Raw genomic sequence first — 24,836 nt, forward strand, 5'->3', positions numbered from 1 at the left:
AGGCTAGTGTCACCCTCATTCCAAAAAATGGTCAGTGCTATCATAAGAAGAGAGAACTATATCAACAAAATATTAGCAAACCAAATCCAACAACACATAAAAAGATCATACACCATAACCATTTGGGATTCATCCCAAGTTCACAAGGATGGTTCAACATACACAAATCAGTCAATGTGGTACACCACATAAACAAAAGCCAAAAACCACATGATCATCTCAATAGATGCAGAAAAAGCATTTGACAAAATTCAACATGTATTCATGATTAAAACTCTTACAAAAGTGGGTATAGAGGGAACATATCTCAAGATAATAGAAGTTATTCATGACAGACCTGCAGCCAATATAATAGAGGTGAAAAGCTGAAAGCTTTCCTGCTAAAATCTGGAGCAAGACAAGGATACCCACTCTCACCTCTTCTATTCAACATAGTATTGGAAGTCCTAACCACGGCAGTCAAACAAGAAGAAGAAATTAAAGGTATCCAAACTGGAAGGGAAGAGGTCAAATTGTTATTATATGCAGATGATAATATACTATATATACAAAACCCTAAAGACTTCACATAAAAACTACTAGAAATGATAAGCGAATTCAACAAGGTAGCAGGATACAAGATTAACATACAGAAATTGGTTGCATTTCTTTTCACCAATGATGAACTATCAGGGAATGTAAAAAAACAATACCTTTAAAAATTGCACCCCCCAAAATAAAATACTTATGAATAAATTTGATCAAGGAGGTGAAAGACTTATACACTGAAAACTACAAAACATTAATAAAGGAAATTGAAGATAATTCAAAGAAATGGAAAGATATCCCATGCTCTTGGATTGGAAGAATTAATATTGTTAAAATGGCTATACTATCCAAAGCAATCTACGGATTTAATGCAATCCCTATCAAATTACCCATGACATTTTTCACAGAACTAGGACAAATAATCCTAAAATTCATATGGAACCATAAAAGACCCAGAATGACCAAAGCAATCCTGAAGAAAAAGAACAAAGCAGGAGGCATAACCCTCCCAGACTTCAGACAATACTACAAAGCTACAATTATCAAAACAGTGTGGTATTGGCATAAAATCAGACATATGGATCAATGGAACAGTACAGAGAGCCCAGAAATAAACCCACACACCAATTGTCAATTAATCTTCAACAAAGGGGGCAAGAATATACAACAGGGAAAAGACAGTCTCTTCAGCAAGTGGTGTTGTGAAAGTTGGCCAGCCACATATAAATCAATGAAATTAGAACACAGCCTCTCACCATACACACAAATAAACTCAAAATGGCTTAAAGACTTAAACATAAGAAATGACACCGTAAAACTCCTAGAAGAGATCATAGGCTAAACATTCTCTGACATAAATCTTAACATTGTTTTCTTAGGTCAGTCTCCTAAGGCAATAGAAATAAAAACAAAAATAAACAAATGAGACCTAATCAAACTTACAAGCTTTTGCATAGCATAGGAAATGATAAACAAAATGAAAAGACAACCTACAAGAATGGGAGAAAATATTTGCAAATATTGCAACCAACAAGAGCTTAATTTCCAAAATATACAAATAGCTCATAACAACAACAAAACAAACAGCCTAGTCAAATAATGGGCAGAAGACGTAAATAGACATTTCTCCAAAGAACAAATATAGATGACCAATAGGCACGTGAAAAGATGCTCAACATTGCTAATTATTAGAGAAATGCAAATCAAAACTACAATGAGGTACCACCTCACACCAGTCAGAATGTCCATCATTAAAAAGTTACAAATAACAAATGCTGGAGAGGGTGTGGAGGAAAGGGAACCCTCCTACATTGTTGGTGGGAATGTAAGTTGGTGCAGCCACTGTGGAAAACAGCATGAAGGTATCTCAGAAATCTAAAACAATTAGCATATGATCCAGCAATCCCACTCCTGGACATATATTCATACAAAAGTATAATTCAGAAAGCCATGTGCCCCTATGTTCATAGCAGCTCTATTCACAGTAGCTAAGACATAGAAACAACCTAAATGTCCATTGACAGATGAATGAATAAAGATGTGGTACATATATACAATGAATGCTACTCAGCCATGAAAAAGAACGAAATAATGCCATTTGCAGCAACATGGATGCAACTAGAGACTATCATACTAAGTGAAGTAAGTCAGAAAGAGAAAGACAAAATATGATATCGCTTATATGTGGAATCTAAAATATGACACAAATGAACCTGTCTATGAAACAAAAACAGAATCTTAGACCTAGAGAACAGACTGGTGGTTGCCAAGGGGGAGGGAGTTGGGGGAGCGATAGAATGGCAGGTTGGGGTTAGCAGATGTCAGCTTTTATATATAGAATGGAGAAACAACAAAGTCCTACTATATAGCACAGGGAACTATGTTCAATATCCTATCATAAACCATAATGGAAAAGAATACATTAAAAAAAAACATGTATATATATTTAACTGTATTACTTTGCTGTACAGCAAACTTAGCATTGTAAATCAACTATAGTTCACTAAAAATATTGATTTAAAAACAGAAGAAAGAAGTAGCCCAATATACTTGTGACTATAGTCAATGCAAAATTTCTTAACAAAAGCTTGACAAATCAAATTCAAAAAATATGCAAGAAAAAGGTGAATACATTATGACTAAATGGAGTTTATACTAGAATTCAGTTGTATTAACATCTGAAAATCATTCAACTAATTTCACTGTATTAATAGGATAAAAGAAAACTACCTGGTCATTTCAACAGGTGCAGAAGAAGCATTTGAAAAAATTCAACACTCTTTCATAACAAAAACACTCAGGTGGCTAGGAATGCAAGGGAACTTACTCAACTTGATTAAGTGTATCTACAAACTACAGCTTACATAATACTCAAAGGTAAAAGGCTTGATATTTTCTCTCTTAACATCTGGAACAAAGTAAGAATGTCTGCTCTCACCACTTTTATTTAACATTGTACTGATGGTCTGTTCTAGTGCATTATAAGGCAAGAAAAAGAAATAAAAGGGAAACACACTGGAAAGGAAGATGTAAATTGCTCTTGTTTGTAGACAGTATGGTAGTATTTGTAGAAAATCCAGAAAGATAAAAGCTGTTAGAAATAGTAAATGAATTTATTAAGGCTATAGAATAAAAGGTCAACATAGAAAAAGCAATTGTATTTCTAAATACAAGCAAGAAAAATTAGAAAATGAAAAAAAATTTTTAAACTTCCATAATAGCATAAAAGAATACTTAGAAATAAATTCAATTAAAGATTTACAAGATGTTTTCACAGAAAATTACAAAACACTGCATTGGAAAATTGAAGACCTAAATAAATGGAGAGCTATACCATGTTCATGGATTGGAAGACTTAATTTATTAAGATGGCAGTTTCCTCCAGATTGACCTACAGATTTAATGCAATTCCAACAGACTTTGTCTTAAGAAATCTGCAAACTGATTTTATTTATATGGAAATAAATGATCCTTTATCTGATAGCACAAGTATCAAAAAGTAAAAGCTTCATACTGCTGCTTCTGAGACTTATTATTTAAGCTACAAACTGTGCCTATCATTTTTTAAAACAAACTTACCTATGATCTGGGTCCAGTTTTTGCCTTTGAAAGCTTTTTCTTGGAACATCTGTTGGACCATAATAAAGAAACTGAGTATGTCAGTGATGGACTTACAATGGCTAAACAATACATTTTAAAAGTGTGGCAAACTTTTGGGGGTCTATATACTTTATAGATAAGATATGTGCAGATAATTAAAATTTAATCATACTTTAAAAGGATTTTTAGTCAGTTTTCTTAAAATCGTCTTCTCCTTCTCCCCTTCTCCTCCCCCTCCTCCTCCTCCTCCTCCTCCTCCTTCTTCTTTGTTAATATACCTCCAAATAAATGCTAGTATATCTTGAAGTAAAGATGGGGCTTATGTATTACTCTGGAATAGACTTTGTGTTGATTTTATATTTTATAAAAGAGAAATATTTGCATCATTATGATTCTTTATTAATGGGAATTTTTTCTTGTTTTTGTAGGGAAGAATGGACAGAAGCTATCCAGGCTGTAGCAGACAGACTCCAGAGGCAAGAAGAGGAGAGAATGAATTGTAGTCCAACTTCACAAATTGATAATATAGGAGAGGAAGAGATGGATGCTTCTACAACCCATCATAAAAGAAAGGTAGAAAAGAACATCTTACTCCCCTCCTCAGCACAACATTTATATGTGTAGAAGAAATATGTTAACAACTGCCATTTGCAAAAACTGTTAGCCAATTATCTTATGATATGCTATTATATTGGTGTGGATGGTTTTTAATCAGGTGAATCTTAAACCTGTCATTGTTTAAAACCAAATAATTGAAACATCACTTTATTTCAGTGTTTCAGCAATTACCACTGAATGCTGAAAGGGCTTGTTAGGAAGTTGTGATTGATGTGCCGTCATACTACTTTATAATTTGCATTTTTCCCTTTTTGTTTTTAATACAATTTTAGAAACTTGGAAATAAAGTGTTTTCCCTAATATGGTCCTTTTCTATTTGGCATTCTGTGTTCTCCTGAAAGCAGAAGGTGAAATGGCTCTGGCATACTTCCTGCTTGGTGCCCCAGCCTCACTAATGTCAGCAGGAAAGCGAACAATCTTGGAAGTTATAGCTTTTTATTTTAGTGGCTGCTTCTGAGCCAATGAGGGAAACAGATTTTTTCTTCCCTCAGTGCTCCAGAATAATAATCGCCATTTTATATATTTATGAGAATTGTAAATTATGTTTTTCATTGCTATAGAAAATTGCAAAGCAACTCCCTGTGTAAAAAGTGGTATTTTAAGATTAAGGGTAAAAGTATTCAAAATAGATGAACATGCCATTTTTAATGTTGGAATATATTTGTTATAATAGATTTTAAATTAATCTTCAGGTAGGAAAATGCTAATTCTTAAGGTAATGATCCATGTAATTTGGTATTAACACAGTGATTAAGAACTCTTTGGAGTTAGACTGCCTGAGTTCAAATCCTCTTTTTCCTATGTGCTAACCATGTGAACTTGCTGAGCTTTACAGTTACAACTTAGATTTAGTTAATCGTCCTTTCCTTACCAGAAATTTCTATTCTAATTAGAATAATATTCTATACTTGATCTTGGCCAAATGTCTGAGAACGTGTATGTCTTCCTTGAAGACTAATCCTCTATTTGTTAGTTGAATTGTATCTCTGTTTTCTTTTGAGTCACCTTAACAACACTCTGCCCTTGTTCCTCAGTTATTGCAAAGAGAAAAATACAATCTAGCTTTACCCACCTTCTCAGAGAGAAAAAAGCTTCTTTTGCTCATGTATGTGCACATGTACACAATTAATTTGAAATTTGACTATGCTTATAAATTTAAAGTCATATCCTGATTATTCTCACCCTTTGAGTAATAAACTACCTTGTTCAGTAACAAGCTAGACTGCTGTAGAACTTCTTAATAACAAAGATTAATAGTAAGATGCTATTTAGGCAGGTAGAGTTTGAACGTGGGAAGTTTATAACACTCTAACTAGAAATACTGTTACTGATAGATGTAAGAATTTTGGAAATGAATATGAAAATTTTCAGAAGAACTTTGAATGAAGAGAGACAACCATTTTGAAAGATATAAAAATGGAAAACTATGGAAGATCCTTCTTTTTCTGTTAAGGCTGGTTGTAAATGATTATTAAAGCATAATACGTTTTCCTGTTTTGTTACCAGTGTTGATTATCTTAGAATTTATCACCTTCACTAATTATCACTTATAAAGATTTATTATATGCTTATTTTGTGCTAGGCTCTGAGCAGTACTTTTATATGTGTTATCTCATTTGATCCTCATAGGAATCATATGAGGTAGGTACTGTTATCCCATTTTACAGTTGAGTCCTCTGATATTTAAAGAAGTTAAATATCTTGTTCAAGCATATAATGACTTTACACACTATGCAACTTCAGTATGCAGTCTACTTTTTATTGATTCACATATCTTGAGCTTCTATAATCTCTATAATTGTTATAGTCATAACATAACCAAGCTATATTAGAAACAAAATTATACGGATAGGCTCTCTTATATTTGTACTCTGTTTCTCAAAATAGTATGTCAAATTGTTGCATTTACACAGTGCTTGAATATTAGTTAATTTCATTTTATATTAGAGCACTCTTGGAAAAATCAGTAGAATTTTAATATTATAGAATACTGGTAGAAAGTGAGGTTCCTGTTGTCCTACTGCTTGAGTTCATGTCCTGGGTCTACAATGTGTGTAATTGTGGGGAAAGTCCCTTAATCCTTCTGTCCTTTAGTCCCTTCATCTATAAAAGGAAGATAACAGTGGTACTTACCTCATAGAGTTGTGAGGATTAAAATATAGTTTGGAATATATGTGAAGTGTGTATATACTAAGTGCTCAATGAATATTAGCTATTATTAGCTAGTATTCTTCTTTATCCACATAAAGATAATTAAACATTCACATATTTTTAAAGTGGAGTCTCCTAGAATTCTCTTGTTGAAACTAAGTCTCCAAAATGAAAAATTGATAGAAGTATTTTGAATTTGGGGGGTGGGGGTCCATTGTCTTATTTAGCCTATATCTTATTTCCATTGTAATTTTTAAATTTTATTTAAAATGAAATAGTATAAAATAGTTTGAAATAACAAAGAGTACAGAAAAAGAACATTTGTACCACTAACTATGCTATAACAATCGTAATAACTTGATTCAAAAGGGTGAAATATTACTATCACTTCCTTAAGATGACTCTAAAACTACAGTTGACACATGAACAACACAGAGGCTTGGTGAGCCGCCCTCTGCACAGTTAAAAATCTGCCTATAAATTATAGTCGGCCCTCTGTGTCCCAGTTCTCCCTATCTGTGGTTCCTCTGATGCAACATTTCCTCCATATACACTCTTGTTTTTTATCTGTGATTCTGCATTTGAGGATTCAACCAACAGTGGATCAAAAAAAATAAGTAGGAAAAAATCCACATGTAAATGGATCCACAGAGCTCAAACCCATGTTGTTCAAGAGTTAGCTATATATCCTTTATGAATGTCAGTTATAAAAAGAATTGTACAAGTTCAGATTATTTTTAATTTTAGATTGTAAACATAAATATTTTCAGATAAGAATATCCTTCTCTGAGAGATAGCTTCAAGATGGCGGAGGAGTAAGGCATGGAGATCACCTTCCTCCGCACGAATACATCAAAAATACATTTACATGACGAACAGCTCCTACAGAACACCTACTGAACGCTGGCAGAAGACCTCAGACTTCCCAAAAGGCAAGAAACTCCCCACATACCTGGCCGTTTGGCTAACAGGGGCTTGGTGCTCTGGCCAGGTGTCAGGCCTGAGCCTCTGAGGTGGGACAGCCGAGTTCAGGACATTGGTCCACCGGAGACCTCCCGGCCCCATGTAATATCAAATGGCGAAAGCTCTCTCAGAGATCTCCATCTCAACGTGAAGAGCCAGCTACACTCAACAACCAGCAAGCTACAGTGCTGGACACCCTATGTCAAACAACTAGCAAGACAGGAACACAACCCCACCCATTACCGGGAAGGCTGCCTAAAATAATAATAACGTCACAGTCACCCCAAAACACACCACTGGACGTGGTCCTGCCCACCAGAAAGACAAGGTCCAGCCTCATCCACCAAAACAGAGACACCAGTCCCCTCTACCAGGAAGCCTACACAACCCACTGAAACAACCTTAGCCACTGGGGGCAGACACCAAAAACAACAGGAACTATGAACCTGCAGCCTGAAAAAAGGAGACCCCAATACAGTAAGTTAAGCAAAATGAGAAGACAGAGAAACACACAGCAGATGAAGGAGTAAGGTAGAAACCCACCAGACCAGACAAATGAAGGGGAAATAGGCAGTCTACCTGAAAAAGAATTCAGAGGAATGATAGTAAAGATGATCCAAAATCTTGGAAATAGAATGGAAAAAATACAAGAAACGTTTAACAAGGACCTAGAAGAACTAAAGGAATCAATAGCAGAATAACTGAGGCAGAAGAACGGATAAGTGACCTGGAAGATAAAATAGTGGAAATAACTGCCACAGAGCAGAATAAAGAAAAAGGAATGAAAAGAATTGAGGACAGTCTCAGAGACCCCTTGGACAACATTAAATGCACCAACATTTGAATTATAGGGGTCCCAGAAGAAGAAGAGAAAAAGAAAGGGACTGAGAAAATATTTGAAGAAATTATAGTTGACAACTTTCCTAATATGGGAAAGGAAGTAGTCAAAAAAGTCCAGGAAGCACAGAGAGTCCCATACAGGATAAATCCAAGGAGAAACACGCCAAGACACGTATTAATCAAACTATCAAAAATTAAATAAAAAGAAAAAATATTAAAAGCAGCAAAGGAAAAACAACAAATAACATACAAGGGAATCCCCACAAGGTCAACAGCTGATCTTTCAGCAGAAACGCTGCAAGCCAGAAGGGACTGGCAGGACATATTTAAAGTGATGAAAGGGAAAAACCTACAACCAAGATTACTCTCCCAGCAAGGATCTCATTCAGATTTGACAGAGAAATTAAAACCTTTACAAACAAGCAAAAGCTAAGATAATTCAGCACCACCAACCCAGCTTTAAAACAAATGCTGGGGCTTCCCTGGTGGCGCAGTGGTTGAGAATCTGCCTGCCAATGCAGGGGACATGGGTTCGAGCCCTGGTCCAGGAGAATCCCACATGCCACGGAGCAACTAGGGCCGTGAGCCACAGTTACTGAGCCTGCGCGTCTGGAGCCTATTCTGCGCAACAAGAGAGGACGCGATAGTGAGAGGCCCGTGCAACACGATGAAGAGTGCCCCCCGCTTGCCGCAACTAGAGAGAGCCCTCACACAGAAACGAAGACCCAACACAGCCAAAAAAATAAATTAATTAGTTAATTAAAAAATACAAAACAAAACAAATGCTAAAGGAACTTCTCTAGGCAGGAAACACAAGAGAAGGAAAAGACCTACAATAACAAACCCAAAACAATTGAGAAAATGGTAATAGGAACATACATATCGAAAACTACCTTAAATATAAATGAATTAAATGCTCCAACCAAAAGACATAGATGGGCTCGATGGATACAAAAACAATACCTGTATATATGCTGTCTACAAGAAACTCACCTCAGACCTAGGGACACATACAGACTGAAAGCGAGGGGATGGAAAAAGAAGATATTCCATGCAAATGGAAACCAGAAGAAAGCTGGAGTAGTAATTTTCATATCAGACAAAATAGACTTTAAAGTAAAGACTATTACAAGAGACAAATAGGGACACTACATAATGATCAAGGGATCAATCCAAGAAGAAGATATAGCAATTGTAAATCTTTATGCACCCAACATAGGAGCACCTCAATACATAAGGCAAATGCTAACAGCCATAAAAGGGGAAATCGACAGTAACACAATCACAGTAGGGGACTTTAACACCCCACTTTCACCAATGGACAGATCATCCAAAATACAAATAAATAAGGAAACACAAGCTTTAAATGATACATTAAACAAGATGGACTTAATTGAAGTTCACAGGACATTCCATCCAAAAACAACAGAACACACTTTCTTCTCAAGTGTTCATGGAACATTCTCCAGGATAGGTCATATCTTGGTCACAAATCAAGCCTTGGCAAATTCAAGAAAATTGAAATCATATCAAGTATCTTTTCTGACCACAACGCTATGAGACTAGATATCAATTACAGGAAAAAATCTGTGAAAAATACAAATACATGGAGGCTAAACAATACTACTAAATAACCAAGACATCACTGAAGAAATCAAAGAGGAAATCAAAAAATACCTAGAAACAAATGACAATGAAAACACGACGACCCAAAGCCAAAGGAATTCAGCAAAAGCAGTTCTAAGAGGGAAGTTTATAGCAACACCTACCTCAAGAAACAAGAAACATCTCAAATAAACAACCTAACCTTACACCTGAAGCAGTTAGAGAAAGAAGAACAAAAAACCCCCAAAGTTAGCAGAAGGAAAGAAATCATAAAGATCAGATCAGAAATAAATGAAAAAGAAATGAAGGAAACAATAGCTAAGATCAAAACAACTAAGAGCTGGTTCTTTGAGAAGATAAACAAAATTGATAAACCATTAGCCAGACTCATCAAGAACAAAAGGGAGAAGACTCAAATCAATAGAATTAGAAACGAAACAGGAGAAGTAACAACTGACACAGCAGAAATACAAAGGATCATGAGGGATTACTACAAGCAACTATATACCAGTAAAATGGGCAACCTGGAAAAAGTGGACAAATTCTTAGAAAAGCACAACCTTCCGAGACTGAACCAGGAAGAAATAGAAAAAAGGAACAGACCAATCACAAGCACTGAAATTGAAACTGTGATTTAAAAATCTTCCAACAAACAAAAGCCCAGGACCAGATGGCTTCACAGGCGAATTCTATCAAACATTTAGAGAAGAGCTAACACCTATCCTTCTCAAACTCTTCCAAAATATTGCAGAGGGAGGAACACTCCCAAACTCATCCTATGAGGCCACCATCACCCTGATAGCAAAACCAGACAAAGATGTCACAAGAAAAGGAAACTACAGACCAATATCACTGATGAACATAGATGCAAAACTCCTCAACAAAATACTAGCAAACAGAATCCAACAGCACATTAAAAGGATCATACACCATGATCAAGTGGGGTTTATCCCAGGAATGCAAGGATTTTTCAATATACACAAATCAATCAATGTGATAAACCATATTAACAAATTGAAGGAGAAAAACCATATGATCATCTTGATAAAAGCTTTCCTAAGAAAAAGCTTTTGACAAAATTCAACACCGATTTCTGATAAAAACTCTCCAGAAAGTGAGCATAGAGGGAACTTACCTCAACATAATAAAGGCCATATATGCCACAGCCAACTTCGTTCTCACTGGTGAAAAACTGAAACCATTTCCACTAAGATCTAGAACAAGACAAGGTTTCCCACTCTCACCACTATTATTCAACATAGTTTTGGAAGTTTTAGCCACAGCAATCAGAGAAGAAAAAAAAAGGAATCCAAATCAGAAAAGAAGAAGTAAAACTGTCACTGTTTGCAGATGACATGATACTGTACATAGAAAATCTCAGAGATGCTACCAAAAAACTACTAGAGCTAATCAATGAATTTGGTAAAGTAGCAGGATATAAAATTAATGCGCAGAAATCTCTTGCATTCCTATACACTAATGATGAAAAATATGAAGGAGAAATTAAGGAAACACTCCCATTTACCATTGCATCAAAAAGAATAAAATACCTAGGAATAAACCTACCTAAGGAGACAAAAGACCTGTATGCAGAAAACTATAAGACACTGATGAAATAAATTAAATACAAATAGATGGAGAGATATACCATGTTCTTGGATTGGAAGAATCAACATTGTGAAAATGACTCTACTACCCAAAGCAGTCTACAGATTCAGTACAATCCCTATCAAACTATGAATGGCATTTTTCACAGAACTAGTAGAAAACATTTCACAATTTGTATGGAAACACAAAAGACCCCAAATAGCCAAAGCAATCTTGAGAAAGAAACACGGAGCTGGAGGAATCAGGTTCCCTGACTTCAGACTCTACTACAAAGCTACAATAATCAAGACAGTATGGTACTGGCACAAAAACAGAAATATACATCAATGGAACAGGAGAGAAAGCCCAGAGATAAACCCACACACATATGGTCACCTTATCTTGATAAAGGAGGTAAGAATATACAGTGGAGAAAAGACAGCCTCTTCAATAAGTGGCGCTGGGAAAACTGGACAGGTACATGTAAAAGAATGAAATTAGAACACTCCCTAATACCTTACACAAAAATGACCTCAAAATGGATTAAAGACCTAAATGTAAGGCCGGACACTATCAAACTCTTAGAGGAAAGCAGGCAGAACACTCTAAGACATACATCGCAGCAAGATCCTTTTTGACCCACCTCCCAGAGAAATGGAAATAAAAACAAAAATAAACAAACGGGACCTAATGAAACTTAAAAGCTTTTGCACAGCAAAGGAAACCATAAACAAGACCAAAAGACAACCCTCAGAATGGGAGAGAATATTTGCAAACGAAGCAACTGATAAAGGATCAATCTCCAAAATACACAGGCAGCTCATGCAGCTCAATATCAAAAAAACAAACAACCCAATCCAAAAATGGGCAGAAGACCTAAATAGATATTTCTCCAAAGGAGATATACAGATTGCCAGCAAACACATGAAAGGATTCTCAATATCACTAATCATTAGGGAAATGCAAATCAAAATCACAATGAGGCATCACCTTACAGTAGTCAGAATGGCCATCATCAAAAAATCTACAAATAGTAAATGCTGGCGAGGGTGAGGGTGTGGAGGAAAGGGAACCGTTCTGCACTGCTGGTGGGAATGTAAATTGATAGAGCCAGTATGGTGAACAGTATGGAGGTTCCTTAAAAAACTAAAAATAGAACTACCATTTGACCCAGCAATCCCACTACTGGGCATATACCCTGAGAACACCATAATTCAAAAAGAGTCATGTACCACAATGTTCATTGCAGCTCTATTTACAATAGCCAAGACATGAAAGCAGCCTAAGTGTCCATCAACAGGTGAATGGATAAAGAAGATGTGGCACATATATACAATGGAATATTACTCAGCCATAAAAAGAAATGAAATTGAGTTATTTGTAGTGAGGGGGATGGACCTAGAATCTGTCATACAGAGTGAAGTAAGAGAGAAAGAGAAAAACAAATACCATATGCTAACACATGTATATGGAATCTAAAAAAAAAAAAAGGTTCTATATAACCTAGGAGCAGGACAGGAAGGAATAAAGACGCGGATGTAGAGAATGGGCTTAAGGACATGGGGAAGGAGAAGGGTAAGCTGGGACGAATGAAAGAGTGGCATGGACATATATACAGTACCAAATGTAAAATAGCTAGCTAGTGGGAAGCAGCCGCATAGCACAGGGAGATCAGCTCGGTGCTTTGTGTCCACTTGGGGGGGTCATAGGGAGGGTAGGAGGGAGACACAAGAGGGAGGAGATATGGGGATATATGTTTAGGTAAAACTGATTCACTTTGTTATATAGCGGAAACTAACACACCATTGTAAAGCAATTATACTCCAATAAAGATATTTTTAAAAAATGAATATCCTCATAATTTACAGAATATATTTTCTTCTTTGTTCACTTTTTGACCAATGGGCAGTAGGATAAAGAGAATACCTACTGATTATGGTAGCTATGCTGAGAATTGTCTTAACTGCTCTCTGTTACCTGGATCAGACAGATGTGGTAGAGTATTGCCGTAGTGTCTGCTCTGCAGCTTTAAACTCTTGGAGAGGGAAGGATACTGGTGGCGGAGAGAAGAGGCAAAGCCCTTGCAACCAGATTCAAGTGCTGATCTTTGTTTAAATTAAAAGATGATTTTTCAAAGGAATTTGATTAGAGCAAGGGTCCCCAACCCCCCCATCCACACACCCCCACCCCCCGCTGGGCCGCACAGCAGGAGGTGAGCAGCGGATGAGCGAGCGAAGCTTCATGTGTCGCTCCCCATTGCTCCCCATCGCTTGCATTACCGCCTGAACCATCCCTCCCACCCCCAGTCCAAGTTAAAATTGTCTTCCACGAAACCGATCCCTGGTGCCAAAAAGGTTGGAGTCTGCTGGATTAGAGGGCGCAGGCATGCTTAATCTTGGTCTGCCAAGCTGCCATTATCTATAACCTGTCATGTATGTGAAGCAGCACAGCATAAAAGGATTAACAGTCAGACGGGAATAAAAATTCTGCTTTGTTTTCAAGTAACCAGTATAGGCCTCTCTGGGACAGCTGTTTTATCATCTCATGACTTAGGTAAGAAGTATAATCAGTACCTCCTATATTCCCATTTTGTCTGATTCCAGTTCTTGGAATTTTCTTACTTAATGCCTGACTACCATAACTGATAACAATGGCTAGTATACAGAGGAGAGGAATAAAAGAACAGACCTGCTGAAATCAAGTGATCTCTCACTTCCTATCCAGCGGGAGGAGCAGCATAATCAGTGTTGTAGAAGTTGACTGATAAGATTAGAGCTTCCCTTTCCTTGGGCAAAAGCACTAGAGGAAGCGGGCAGAGAGGTGAACTTCTTGAAAGCCTCCTTTTCACTCCATGGGCCTTATTTGGTTTATCTCTTACATTGTAAATATATGTGGAATTAATCTTTTTTGACCAAATATGCTAAAACCATTGTATTTTTTTTCCTTGTATTCCTCTTCAATTATATATAAATATTTGTAACGTAATTTTGGGGCTAGACAATCTTTTTCTTACATTCTAGTGTGTGTGATTTGAATATACTTATTAAGCACTTTTTTATATGCACATGCATCTCTTAACGTAAAACAGCCACATTGATATGTTAGAGATTATGTAAAAGAAAGAGTATAACTCTGTAAAATATTTCCCTAATAAATTCTTAGGTTTGGGTTTTAGAGGGTTAATTTTTCTAGAGAGTGTCATGCTCTTATTTAAAAAATTTTTTTTAATTGAAATATTGTTGATTTACAACATTGCACTAGTTTCAGCCCTTATTTTTAAAATTTTTTTATTGAAGTGTAGTTGATATACAGTATTGTGTTAGTTGATTTACAATTTGTGTTGGTTTCCCCTTTGGTAACCATAAGATTGTTTGCTATGTCTGTGAGTCTGTTTCTGTTTGGGAAATAATTCATTTGTACTTTTTAAAAAGTTTCCCCATATAAGTGATGTAATAGTTGTCTTTCTCTGACTTACCTTCACTTAGTATGATAATCTCTAGGTCCATCCACGTTGTTGCAAATGGCATTATTTTGTTCTTTTTTAATGGCTGAGTAATATTCCATTGTGTGTGTGTATGTGTGTGTGTGTGTGTGTGTGTGTGTGTATCATATCTTTATCCATTCATGTGTTGATGGACACTTAGTTTGCTTCTATATCTTGGCTATTTTAAATAGTATGTTATGCTCTTATTTTTAATTAAAATCTTTTTGTATCTTTTCCCTTAACACCATCCAAAAGAGGAAAATAGTTTACATTTCATTTGTAAAGACTAGATAATCACCGTGTATACCGCACTGAAGATGAACATTTGGTATCAAAGATACTTTTTAAATTTTCCAAAGTTTTATCAAAATAGATATGATAAATGTTTCTGATTTTTTCATATAGTAATATAAATTTTATATAGTAATGTAAATTTTTGTTAGTAATATGTTTCCATGTAAATTCCTCTTTTTTTTTAAGATTGACATACTGACAGAAGCTATGAAATTTAGCGTTAAGGCTGTCATCCTTTTTTAAAACCTCCTTGTCCCTAAGAATTACAGTCCTTAAAGAATATAGTAGTATTTCATTATTATATATTTCTTTTCATGTGAAAATGTCATAAAGCAATTTACAGCTTATTTTCTAATTTTTATCCCCAGAATTCAGTTTCAGTTTATATGATATTTAGTAATGGGACACAGCAAGTATCATTTTCCAGTGTTTTTAGATATAAAATTAGGTGGGCACTGTTGAAATGAAGCTTTGAGCAATAAAAACAACATTATGGCTTAGTTATGAGAATAATGTCTGTCAGTTCTTCACTGCTATGAAGTAAAGTTCCCAAGTTTAATATCTTAAAACAATGACAGTTTATAATTTCTTCTGATTTTGTGGTTTGCCTGGGCAATTCTGCTGGTCTCACTTGGACCTTTCAAGCAGCTGCATTCAGCTGGCACGTGGACTGGGCTGGAAAATCCATGAAAGCCTTTCTTCCATGTCTGGATTTTTGGTTCTCCTCCAGTGAGCTCTCTCTTCATGTGATGCCTCATATTCCAGGGCCTCTCCATATGGCCTTTCTCTCCAGCAGATAGCCTGGACTTCCTTACAGCATGAGAGCTGACTTTTAAGAATGAAACTTTTCCAAGAGGGAGAAAGCATACGCTCCCAGACTTAAAGGCTAAGTCTGGAACTGGCACTCTATCACTTTGATGGTATTTTGTGTTTAAAGCTGGACACAAAGCCAGCCCAGGGAGAGGGAAAGTTGACTCCATTTCTTCATAGGAGGAATGGCATGTACATACAGGGAGTCGGGGCTGGAGGAATTAGTGTCCGCCATTTTTGGAGACGACCTAGTACAAAGGGCTTTGTGGTAATGTAGTATTACTTGATTTTTAAAAACCTGTTAATGAAAATGAAATTACTTAGTATTACCCACTGTTTGTTCAAATAACACTAATTCTGTTAACTCTATTCTGTATATTTAGAGTGACATCTTTGGTTTTTAGTTGAATTAATAAATATACTTGGTTATTTTCCCTATATCTTGCTACTTTTCTTTGAATTAGAGATGCTACTGAATGATTAAGACAGTGTAACTTGACATTTGGAAAAATTACCAAGATTATAGATAGCAAATATTATTGAAAAGGAGTGAAGGCATTCGTTTCTAAAATTTTTAGAATTTTTACATGTATCTACAGACATATTCACCAGTGAACCATCTGGTCCTAGAGTTTTCTTGTTGAAAGCTTTTTGACCACAAATTCAATTTCCTTGATAGATATAGGATATTCAAGTTATCTGTTTCTTCTTGAGTAACCTTTGAGTTTGAACCTTTCAAAGAATTTGTTCACTTCATATAAGTTGTTGATATTATGGACATAAAGTTGTTTATAATACTCCCTTGGGATCCTTCCAGGATCTGTAAACTCTGTAATGATTTTACCTCTCTCATTCCTGATATTGGTTATTTGCATCCTCTTTCTTTATTTTCCTGAATAATCTGGCTAGAGATGTATCAATTTTATTGATTTTCTCAAAGAACCAGCTTTTGGTTACATCAGTTTTTCATTCTTCTTATTTTTTTTTTCATTTTTTTAATTGGAGTATAGTTGATTTACAATGTTGTGTTAGTTTCTGCTGTAAAGCAGAGTCAGTTATGCATATACATATATCCACTCTTTTTTAGATTCTGTTCCCATATAGGTCATTATAAAGTACTGAATAGAGTTCCCTGTGCTCTTCATCAGGTTCTTACTGTTTATCTGTTCTATATATATGGTATGTATATGTCAAATTCGAATCTCCCAATTTATCCCTTCCCCTCCTTTCCCCCCTGATAACCACAAGTTTATTTTCGACATCTGTGACTCAACTTCTGTTTTGTAAATGGGTTCATTTGTACCATTTCTTTAGATTCCACATATAAGTGATATCATATGATATTGTTTTCTCTGTCTGACTTACTTCACTCAGTATGACAAACTCTAGATCCAACCATGTTGCTGAAAATGGCATTATTTCCTTCTTTCTTATGGCTGAGTAATATTCCATTGTATATATGTACCACCGCTTCCTTATCCATTCCTCCATTGATGGATATTTAGGTTGCTTCCATGTCCTGGCTCTTGTAAATAGTGATGCAGTGAATATTGGGGTGCATGTATCTTTTTGAATTATGGTTATCTCTGGGTATATGCCCAGGAGTGGGATTGCTGGATCCTATGGTAGCTTTATTTTTAATTTTTAAGGAATCTTCGTACTGTTCTCCATAGTGGCTGTATCAATTTACTTTCCCATCAACAGTGCAAGAGGGTTCCGTTTTCTCCACACCCTCTCCAGCATTTATTCTTTCTAGATTTTTTGATGATGGCCATTGTGACCTGTGTGAGGTGGTACCTCATTGTAGTTTTGGTTTGCATTTCTCTAATAGTAAGTGATGTTGAGCAACTTTTCATGTGTCTCTTGGTCATTTGTATGTCTTCTTTGGAGAAATATCTGTTTACATCTTTGGCCCATTTTTTAAATGGGTTTGTTTTTTTGATACTGAGCTGTATGAGCTCTTTGTATATTTTGGAGATTAATCCCTTGTCCGTTGCTTCGTTTGTAGATATTTTCTCCCATTCTATGGGTTTTCTTTTCGTTTTGTTTATGACTTCCTTTGCTGTGCAAAAGCTTTTATGTTTATTTAGATCACATTTGTTTATTTTTGTTTTTATTTTCATTACTTTCAGAGGTGGATCAAAAAAGACGTTACTGCCATTTATGTCAGAGAGTGTTCTGCCTATGTTTTTCTCTAAGAGTTTTATAGTATCTGGTGTTACATTTAGGTCTTTAATCCATTTGGATTTATTTTTGTGTATGGTGTTAGAGAATGTTCTAATTTCATTCTTTTACATCTAGTTGTCCAGTTTTCCCAGTGCCTCTTATTGAAGAATTCCTCCATTGTGTATTCTTGCCTCCTTTGTCATAGATTAGGTGACCATAGGTGTGTGGTTTATCTCTGTACTTTCTATCCTGTTCCATTGATCTATATTTCTGTGTTTTGTGACAGTACCATACTGTTTTGATGACTGTAGCTTTGTAGTATAGTCTGTAGTCAGATAGCCTGATTCTCCCAGCACCGTTTGTCCTTCTCAGGATTGTTTTGGCCATACAGGGTCTTTTGTGTTTCCATACAAATTAAAAATTTTTCTGTTCTAATTCTTTGAAAATTGCCATTGATAATTTGATAGGAATTACATTGAATCTGTAGATTGCCTTGGACAGTATAGTCATTTTGACCATATTGGTTCTTCCAATCCAAGAACATGGTCTCTTTCTCCAGTGGTTTGCAACGTCTTCAATTTCTTTCATCAGTGTCTTAGAGTTTTCAGAGTACATGTCTTTTGTCTCCTTAGGTAGGTTTATTCCTAGATATTTTATTCTTTTTTGATGCAATGGTAAATGGGATTGTTTTGTTAAAATCTCTTTCTGATCTTTGTTGTCAGTGTATAGAAATGCAGCAGATTTCTGTGTGTTAGTTTTGTGTCCTGCAACTTTACCAAATTCATTGATTAGTTCTAGTAGTTTTCTGGTAGCATCTTTAGGATTTTTGATGTATAGTATCATGCAAACAGTGACAGTTTTACTTCTTCTTTTCCAGTTTGGATTCCTTTTATTTCTTTTTATTCTCTGATTGCCATGGCTAGGACTTTCAAACCTATGTTGAATAAAAGTGGCAAGAGTGCACATCCTTGTCTTTTTCCTGATCTTAGAGGAAATGTGTTCAGTTTTTCACCATTGAGTATGATGTTTGCTGTGTAGTTGTTGTATATGGCATTTATTATGTTGAGGTATGTTCCGTCTGTGCCCAATAACTGGAGAGTTTTGATCATAAATGGGTGTTGAATTTTGTTAAAAGCCTTTTCTGCACTATTGATATGATTATATGGTTTTTATTCTTCATTTTCTTAATGTTCTGTATCACATTGATTGATTTGCATATGTTGAAGAATCCTTGCATCCCTGGGATAAATCCCACTTGATCATGGTGTATGATCCTTTTTATTTTTTAATGAGTTTTAAAAATTGGAATATAATTGCTTTACAATGTTGTGTTAGTTTCTGCTGTACAATGAAGTGAATAAGCTGTATGTATATATGTATCCCCTCCCTCGTGGACCTCCCTCCCCACCTCCATTGCACCCATCTAGGTCATCACAGACCACCGAGCTGAACTCCATGTGCTATACAGCAGGTTCCCACTAGGTCTGTATTTTACAGGTGGTAGTGTATTTATGTCACACCTAATCTTCCAATTCATCCAACCCTCCCCTTCCCCCACTGTGTCCACAGGTCCATTCTGTACATCTACGTCTCTATTCCTGCCCTGCAAATAAGTTCATCTGTACCATTTTTCTAGATTCCACATATATGTGTTAATATACAATATTTGTTTTTCTCTTTCTGATGTACTTCACTCTGTATGACAGATGGTAGGTCCATCCACATCTCTACAAATGACCCAATTTTATTTCTTTTCCTGGCTGAGTAATATTCCATTATATATATGTACCACATCTTTATGTTTTCATCTGTTGGTGGATATTTAGGTTGTTTCCATGTCCTGGTTATTGTAAATAGTGCGGCAGGGTACATGTGACTTATTTTATATAAATTTATTTATTTTATTTATTTATATTTAGCTGCATTGGGTCTTCATTGCTGTGCACGGGCTTTCTCTAGTTGCGGTGAGCAGGGGCTGCTCTTTGTTGTGTAACACAGGCTTCTCATTGCGGTGGCTTCTTTTGTTGCGGAGCATGAGCTCTAGGTGCGCAGGCTTCAGTAGTTGCAGCACACAGGCTTAGTGCTCTGCGGCATGTGGGATCTTCCCAGACCAGGGATCGAACCTGTGTCCCCTGCATTGTCAGGTGGATTCTTAACCACTGCGCCACCAAGTAAGTCCCTGTGACTTTTTGAATTATGGTTTTCTCTGGGTATATGCCCAGTAGTGGGATTGCTGGGTCATATGGTAGTTCAATTTTTAGTTTTTTAAGGAACCGCCATACCGTTCTCCACAGTGGCCATATCAATTTACATTCCCACCAACAGTGCAAGAGTGTTCCTTTTTCTCCACACCCTCTCCAGCATTTATTGTTTGTAGATTTTTTGATGATGGCCATTCTGAACCGGTGTGAGGTGATACCTCATTGTGATGTTGATTTGCATTTCTCTAATAATTAGTGCTGTTGAGCATCTTTTCATGTGCCTCTTGGCCATCTGTGTGTCTTCTTTGGTGAAATGTCTGTTGAGTTGCATGAGCTGTTTATATATTCTGGAGACTAATCCCTCGTCTGTCGCTTCTTTTGCAAATATTTTCTCACAATCTTAAGGTTGTCTTTTCGTCTTGTTTATTGTTTCCTTTGCTGTGCAAAAGCTTTTATGTTTAATTAGGTCACATTTGCTTATTTTTATTTTCATTACTCTAGGAGATGGGTCATAAAAAATCTTGCTGTGATTTATGTCAGAAAGTGTTCTGCCTATGTTTTCCTCTAAGAATTTTATAGTGTCCAGTCTTACATTTAGGTCTTTAATCCATTTTGAGTTTATTTTTGTGCATGGTGTTAGGCAGTGTTCTGATTTCATTCTTTCATATGTAGTTGTCCAGTTTTCCCAGCACCACTTATTGAAGAGGATTTTTTTTCTCCGACTTATATTCTTGCCTCCTTTGTCGTAGATTAGGTGACCATATGTGCGTGGGTTTATCTCTGGGCTTTCTATCCTGTTCCATTGATCTATATTTCTGTTTTTGTGCTAGTACCATACTGTCTTGTTTACTGTGGCTTTGTAGTATAGTCTGAAGTCAGGGAGCCTGATTCCTTCAGCTCCGTGTTACTTTCTGAAGATTGCTTTGGCTATTCAAGGTCTTTTGTGTTTCCATACAAATTGTAAAATATTTTGTTCTAATTCTGTGAAAAATGCCCTTGGTAATTTGATGGAGATTGCACTGAACCTGTAGATTACTTTTGGTAGTATAGTCCTTTTCATAATATTGATTCTTCCAATCGAGGAACATGGTTTATCTCTCCATTTATTCGTGCCGTCTTTGATTTCTTTCATAAGTGTTTTATGGTTTTCAGAGTACAGATCTTTTGCCTCCTTAGGTATTTTATTCTTTTTGTTGCAATGGTAAATGTGATTGTTTCCTTAATTTGTTTTTCTGATCTTTTGTTCTTAGTGTATACAAATGCAAGACATTTCTGTGCATTACTTTTGTATCCTGCAACTTTACCCAATTCACTGATTAGCTCTGCTAGTTTTCTGGTGGCATCTTTAGGATTTTCTAGTAAAGGATCGTATCATCTGCAAACAGTGACAGTTTTACTTCTTCCTTTCCAATTTATATTCCTTTTATTTCTTTTTCTCCTCTGATTGCCGTGTCTAGGACTTCCAAAACTATGTTGAATAATAGTGGTGAGAGTGGACATCCTTGTTTTGTTTGTGACCTTAGAGGATATGCTTTCAGTTTTTCACCATTGAGAATGATGTTTGCTGTGTATTTGTTATATATGACTTTTATTATGTTGAGGTAGGTTCCTTGTATGCTCACTTTCTGGAGAATTTTTATCATAAATGGGTGTTGAAATTTGTTAAAAGCTTGTTCTGCATCTATTGATGATTATATGGTTTTTCTTTAATTTGTTAATATTGGTGTATCCCTTTGATTGATTTGCGTATATTGAAGAATCCTTGCATCCCTGCGATAAAACCCTCTTGATCATGGTGCATGACCTTTTGAAAGTGTTGTTGGATTCTGTTTGCTAGTGTTTTGTTGAGGATTTTTGCTTCTTTGTTCATCAGTGATACTGGTCCGTAATTTTCTTTTTTTATGATATCTTTTTCTGGTTTTGGTATCCGGGTGATGGTGGATTCTTTGAACGAGTATGGGAGTGTTCCTTCCTCTGCAATTTTTTGGAATAGTTTCAGAAGGATAGTTGTTAGCTCTTCTTTCAGTGTGTCATAGAATTCACCTGTGAAACCATCTAGTCCTGTAGTTTTGTTTGTTGGAAGATTTTTAATCACAGTTTCAATTTCATTACTTGTGATTGGTCTGTTTATATTTTCTATTTCTTCCTGGTTCAGTCTTGGATGGTTGTACCTTTCCAATAATTTGTCCATTTCTTCCAGGTTGTCCATTTTATTTGCCTAGAGTTGCTTGTAGTAGTCTCTTATGATCCTTTGTATTTCTGCAGTGTCAGTTGTAATTTCTTCTTTTTCATTTCTAATTTTATAGATTTGAGTCCTCTCACTTTTTTCTTGATGAGTCTGGCTAAAAGTTTATCAATTTTTTTTTTTATCTTCTCGAAGAACCAACTTTTGTTTTTATTGATCTTTGCTATCGTTTTCTTCGTTTCGATTTCATTTATTTCTGCTCTGATCTGTATGATTTCTTTCCTTCTACTAACTTTAGGCTTTCCTTGTTCTTCTTTCTCTAGTTGCTTTACGTGTAAGATTAGACTATTTATTTGAGATTTTTTTTGTTTCTTGAGGTGAGTTTGAATTGCTATAAACTTCCTTCTTAGATCTGCTTTTTCTGAGTTCTGTAGGTTTTGTGTCATCATGTTTTCATTGTCCTTTGTCTCTAGGTATTTTTTCATTTCCTCTTTGATTTCTTCAGTGATCTCTTGATATTTTAGCATTGCAGTGCTTTGCCTCCATGTGTTTGTGTTTTTTAGTTCTTTTCCTCTACTTGATTTCTAATCTCATAGCGTTGTGGTTGGAAAAGATGTTTGACACGATTTCAATTGGTAAAAATTTTCCAGTGTTTGATTTCTTACCCAAGATGTGATCTATCTTGGAGAATCTTCCGTGTGCACTTGAGAAGAAAGTGTATTCTGCTGCTTTTGGGTGGAATGTACTATAAGTATCAATTAAGTCTATCTGGTCTATGGTGTCATTTAAAGATTGTGTTTCCTTATTTATTTTCTTGCTGGATGATGTGTCCTTTGGTGTTAGTGGGGTGTAAAGTCTCTCAGTATAATTGTGTTACTGTCTTTTTCCCCTTTTTTGGCTGTTAGCATTTGCCTTATATATTGAGTTGCTCCCATGTTGAGTGCATAAATATTTATAATTTTTATGTTTTCTTTTTAGATTGATCCCTTGGTTGTTATATAGTGTCCTTCCTTATGTCTTGTAACAGTCTTTATTTTAAAGTCTATTTTATCAGATATGAGTATTGCTTCTCCAGCTTTCTTGTGATTTCCTTTTGCATGGAATATCTTTTTCCGTCTCCTCACTTTCAGTCTGTATGTGTCCTTAGGTCTGAAGAGGGTCTCTTGTAGACAGCATATATGGGTCCTGTTTTTGTATCCATTCAGCCAGTCTGTGTCTTTTGCTTGGAGCATTTAGTCCGTTTACATTCAAGGGGATTATCGATATGTATGTTACTATTACTAATTTCTTAATTGTTTGGGGTTTGTTTTTGTGGGTATTTTTCTTCTTTTGCGTTTCCTGCCTAGAGAAGTTCCTTTAACATTTGTCGTAAAGCTGGTTTGGTGGTGCTGTATTCTCTTACCTTTTGCTTGTCTGTAAAGCTTTTGATTTCTCCATCAAATCTGAATGAGATCCTTGATGGGTAGAGTAATCTTGCTTGTAGGTTTTTCCCTTTCATCACTTTAAATATATCCTGCCACTCCCTTCTGACCTGCTGAGTTTCTGCTGAAAAATCAGCTGATAACCTTATAGGGATTCCCTTATATATTATTTGTTGCTTTTTCCTTACTGTTTTTAATATTTTTTCTTTGAATTTAGTTGTTGTTAGTTTGATTAATATGTGTCTTGCCATGTTTCTCCTAGGGTTTATCTAGTATGGGACTCTCTGCGCTTCCTGGATTTGATTGACTAATTCCTTTCCCATGTTAGGGAAGTTTTCAACTCTAATTTCTTCAGATATTTTCTCAGACCCTTTCTCTTTCCGTTCTTCTTCTGGGACCCCTACAATTCGAATGTTGGTGCATTTAATGTTGTCCCAGACGTCTCTGAGACTGTCCTCAGTTCTTTCCAGTCTCTTTTCTTTATTCTGCTCCTCGGAAGTTATTTCCACTATTCTGTCTGCCAGCTCATTTATCCCTTCTTCTGCATCAGTTATTCTGCTATTGATTCCTTTTAGTGTATTTTTCATTTCAGTTATTGTGTTGTTCTTCACTGTTTGTTTTTTAGTTCTACCTGGTGTTTGTTAAACATATCTTGTATTTCCTTGATCCGTGCCTCCATTCTATTTTTGAGATTTTGGATCGTCTTTATTATCGTTACTCTGAATTCTTTTTCATATTGCTTGCCTATTTTCTCTTCATTTATTTGGTCTTGTAGGTTTTTACCTTATTCCTTCGTCTGTAACATATTTTTTTGTCGTCTTATTTTTTTTGATGAGTGGTACTGTGTTCTTGTCTTACTGGTTTTTTGGCCCAAGGCGCCCAGC

General features: G+C 35.8%; 1 protein-coding gene across 6 annotated transcripts in view; it reads left to right on the forward strand.

Moving 5' to 3' along the window:
- The window catches only part of AKT3 (AKT serine/threonine kinase 3), a 392,413-nt gene that overhangs the window by 205,597 nt on the left and 161,980 nt on the right, over window positions 1–24,836 (forward strand). For all 6 annotated transcript variants that reach the window (XM_082470477.1, XM_082470480.1, XM_082470479.1 and 3 more), the window contains one exon: window positions 4,056–4,200. In XM_082470477.1, coding sequence (XP_082326603.1) covers window positions 4,056–4,200 — 145 coding nt within the window. The remainder of the gene's footprint in view (window positions 1–4,055; window positions 4,201–24,836) is intronic.

The sequence above is a fragment of the Balaenoptera physalus genome, assembly GCF_965194825.1.
Source record: "Balaenoptera physalus genome assembly, chromosome: 1".
Classification (NCBI taxonomy): Eukaryota; Metazoa; Chordata; class Mammalia; order Artiodactyla; family Balaenopteridae; genus Balaenoptera; species Balaenoptera physalus.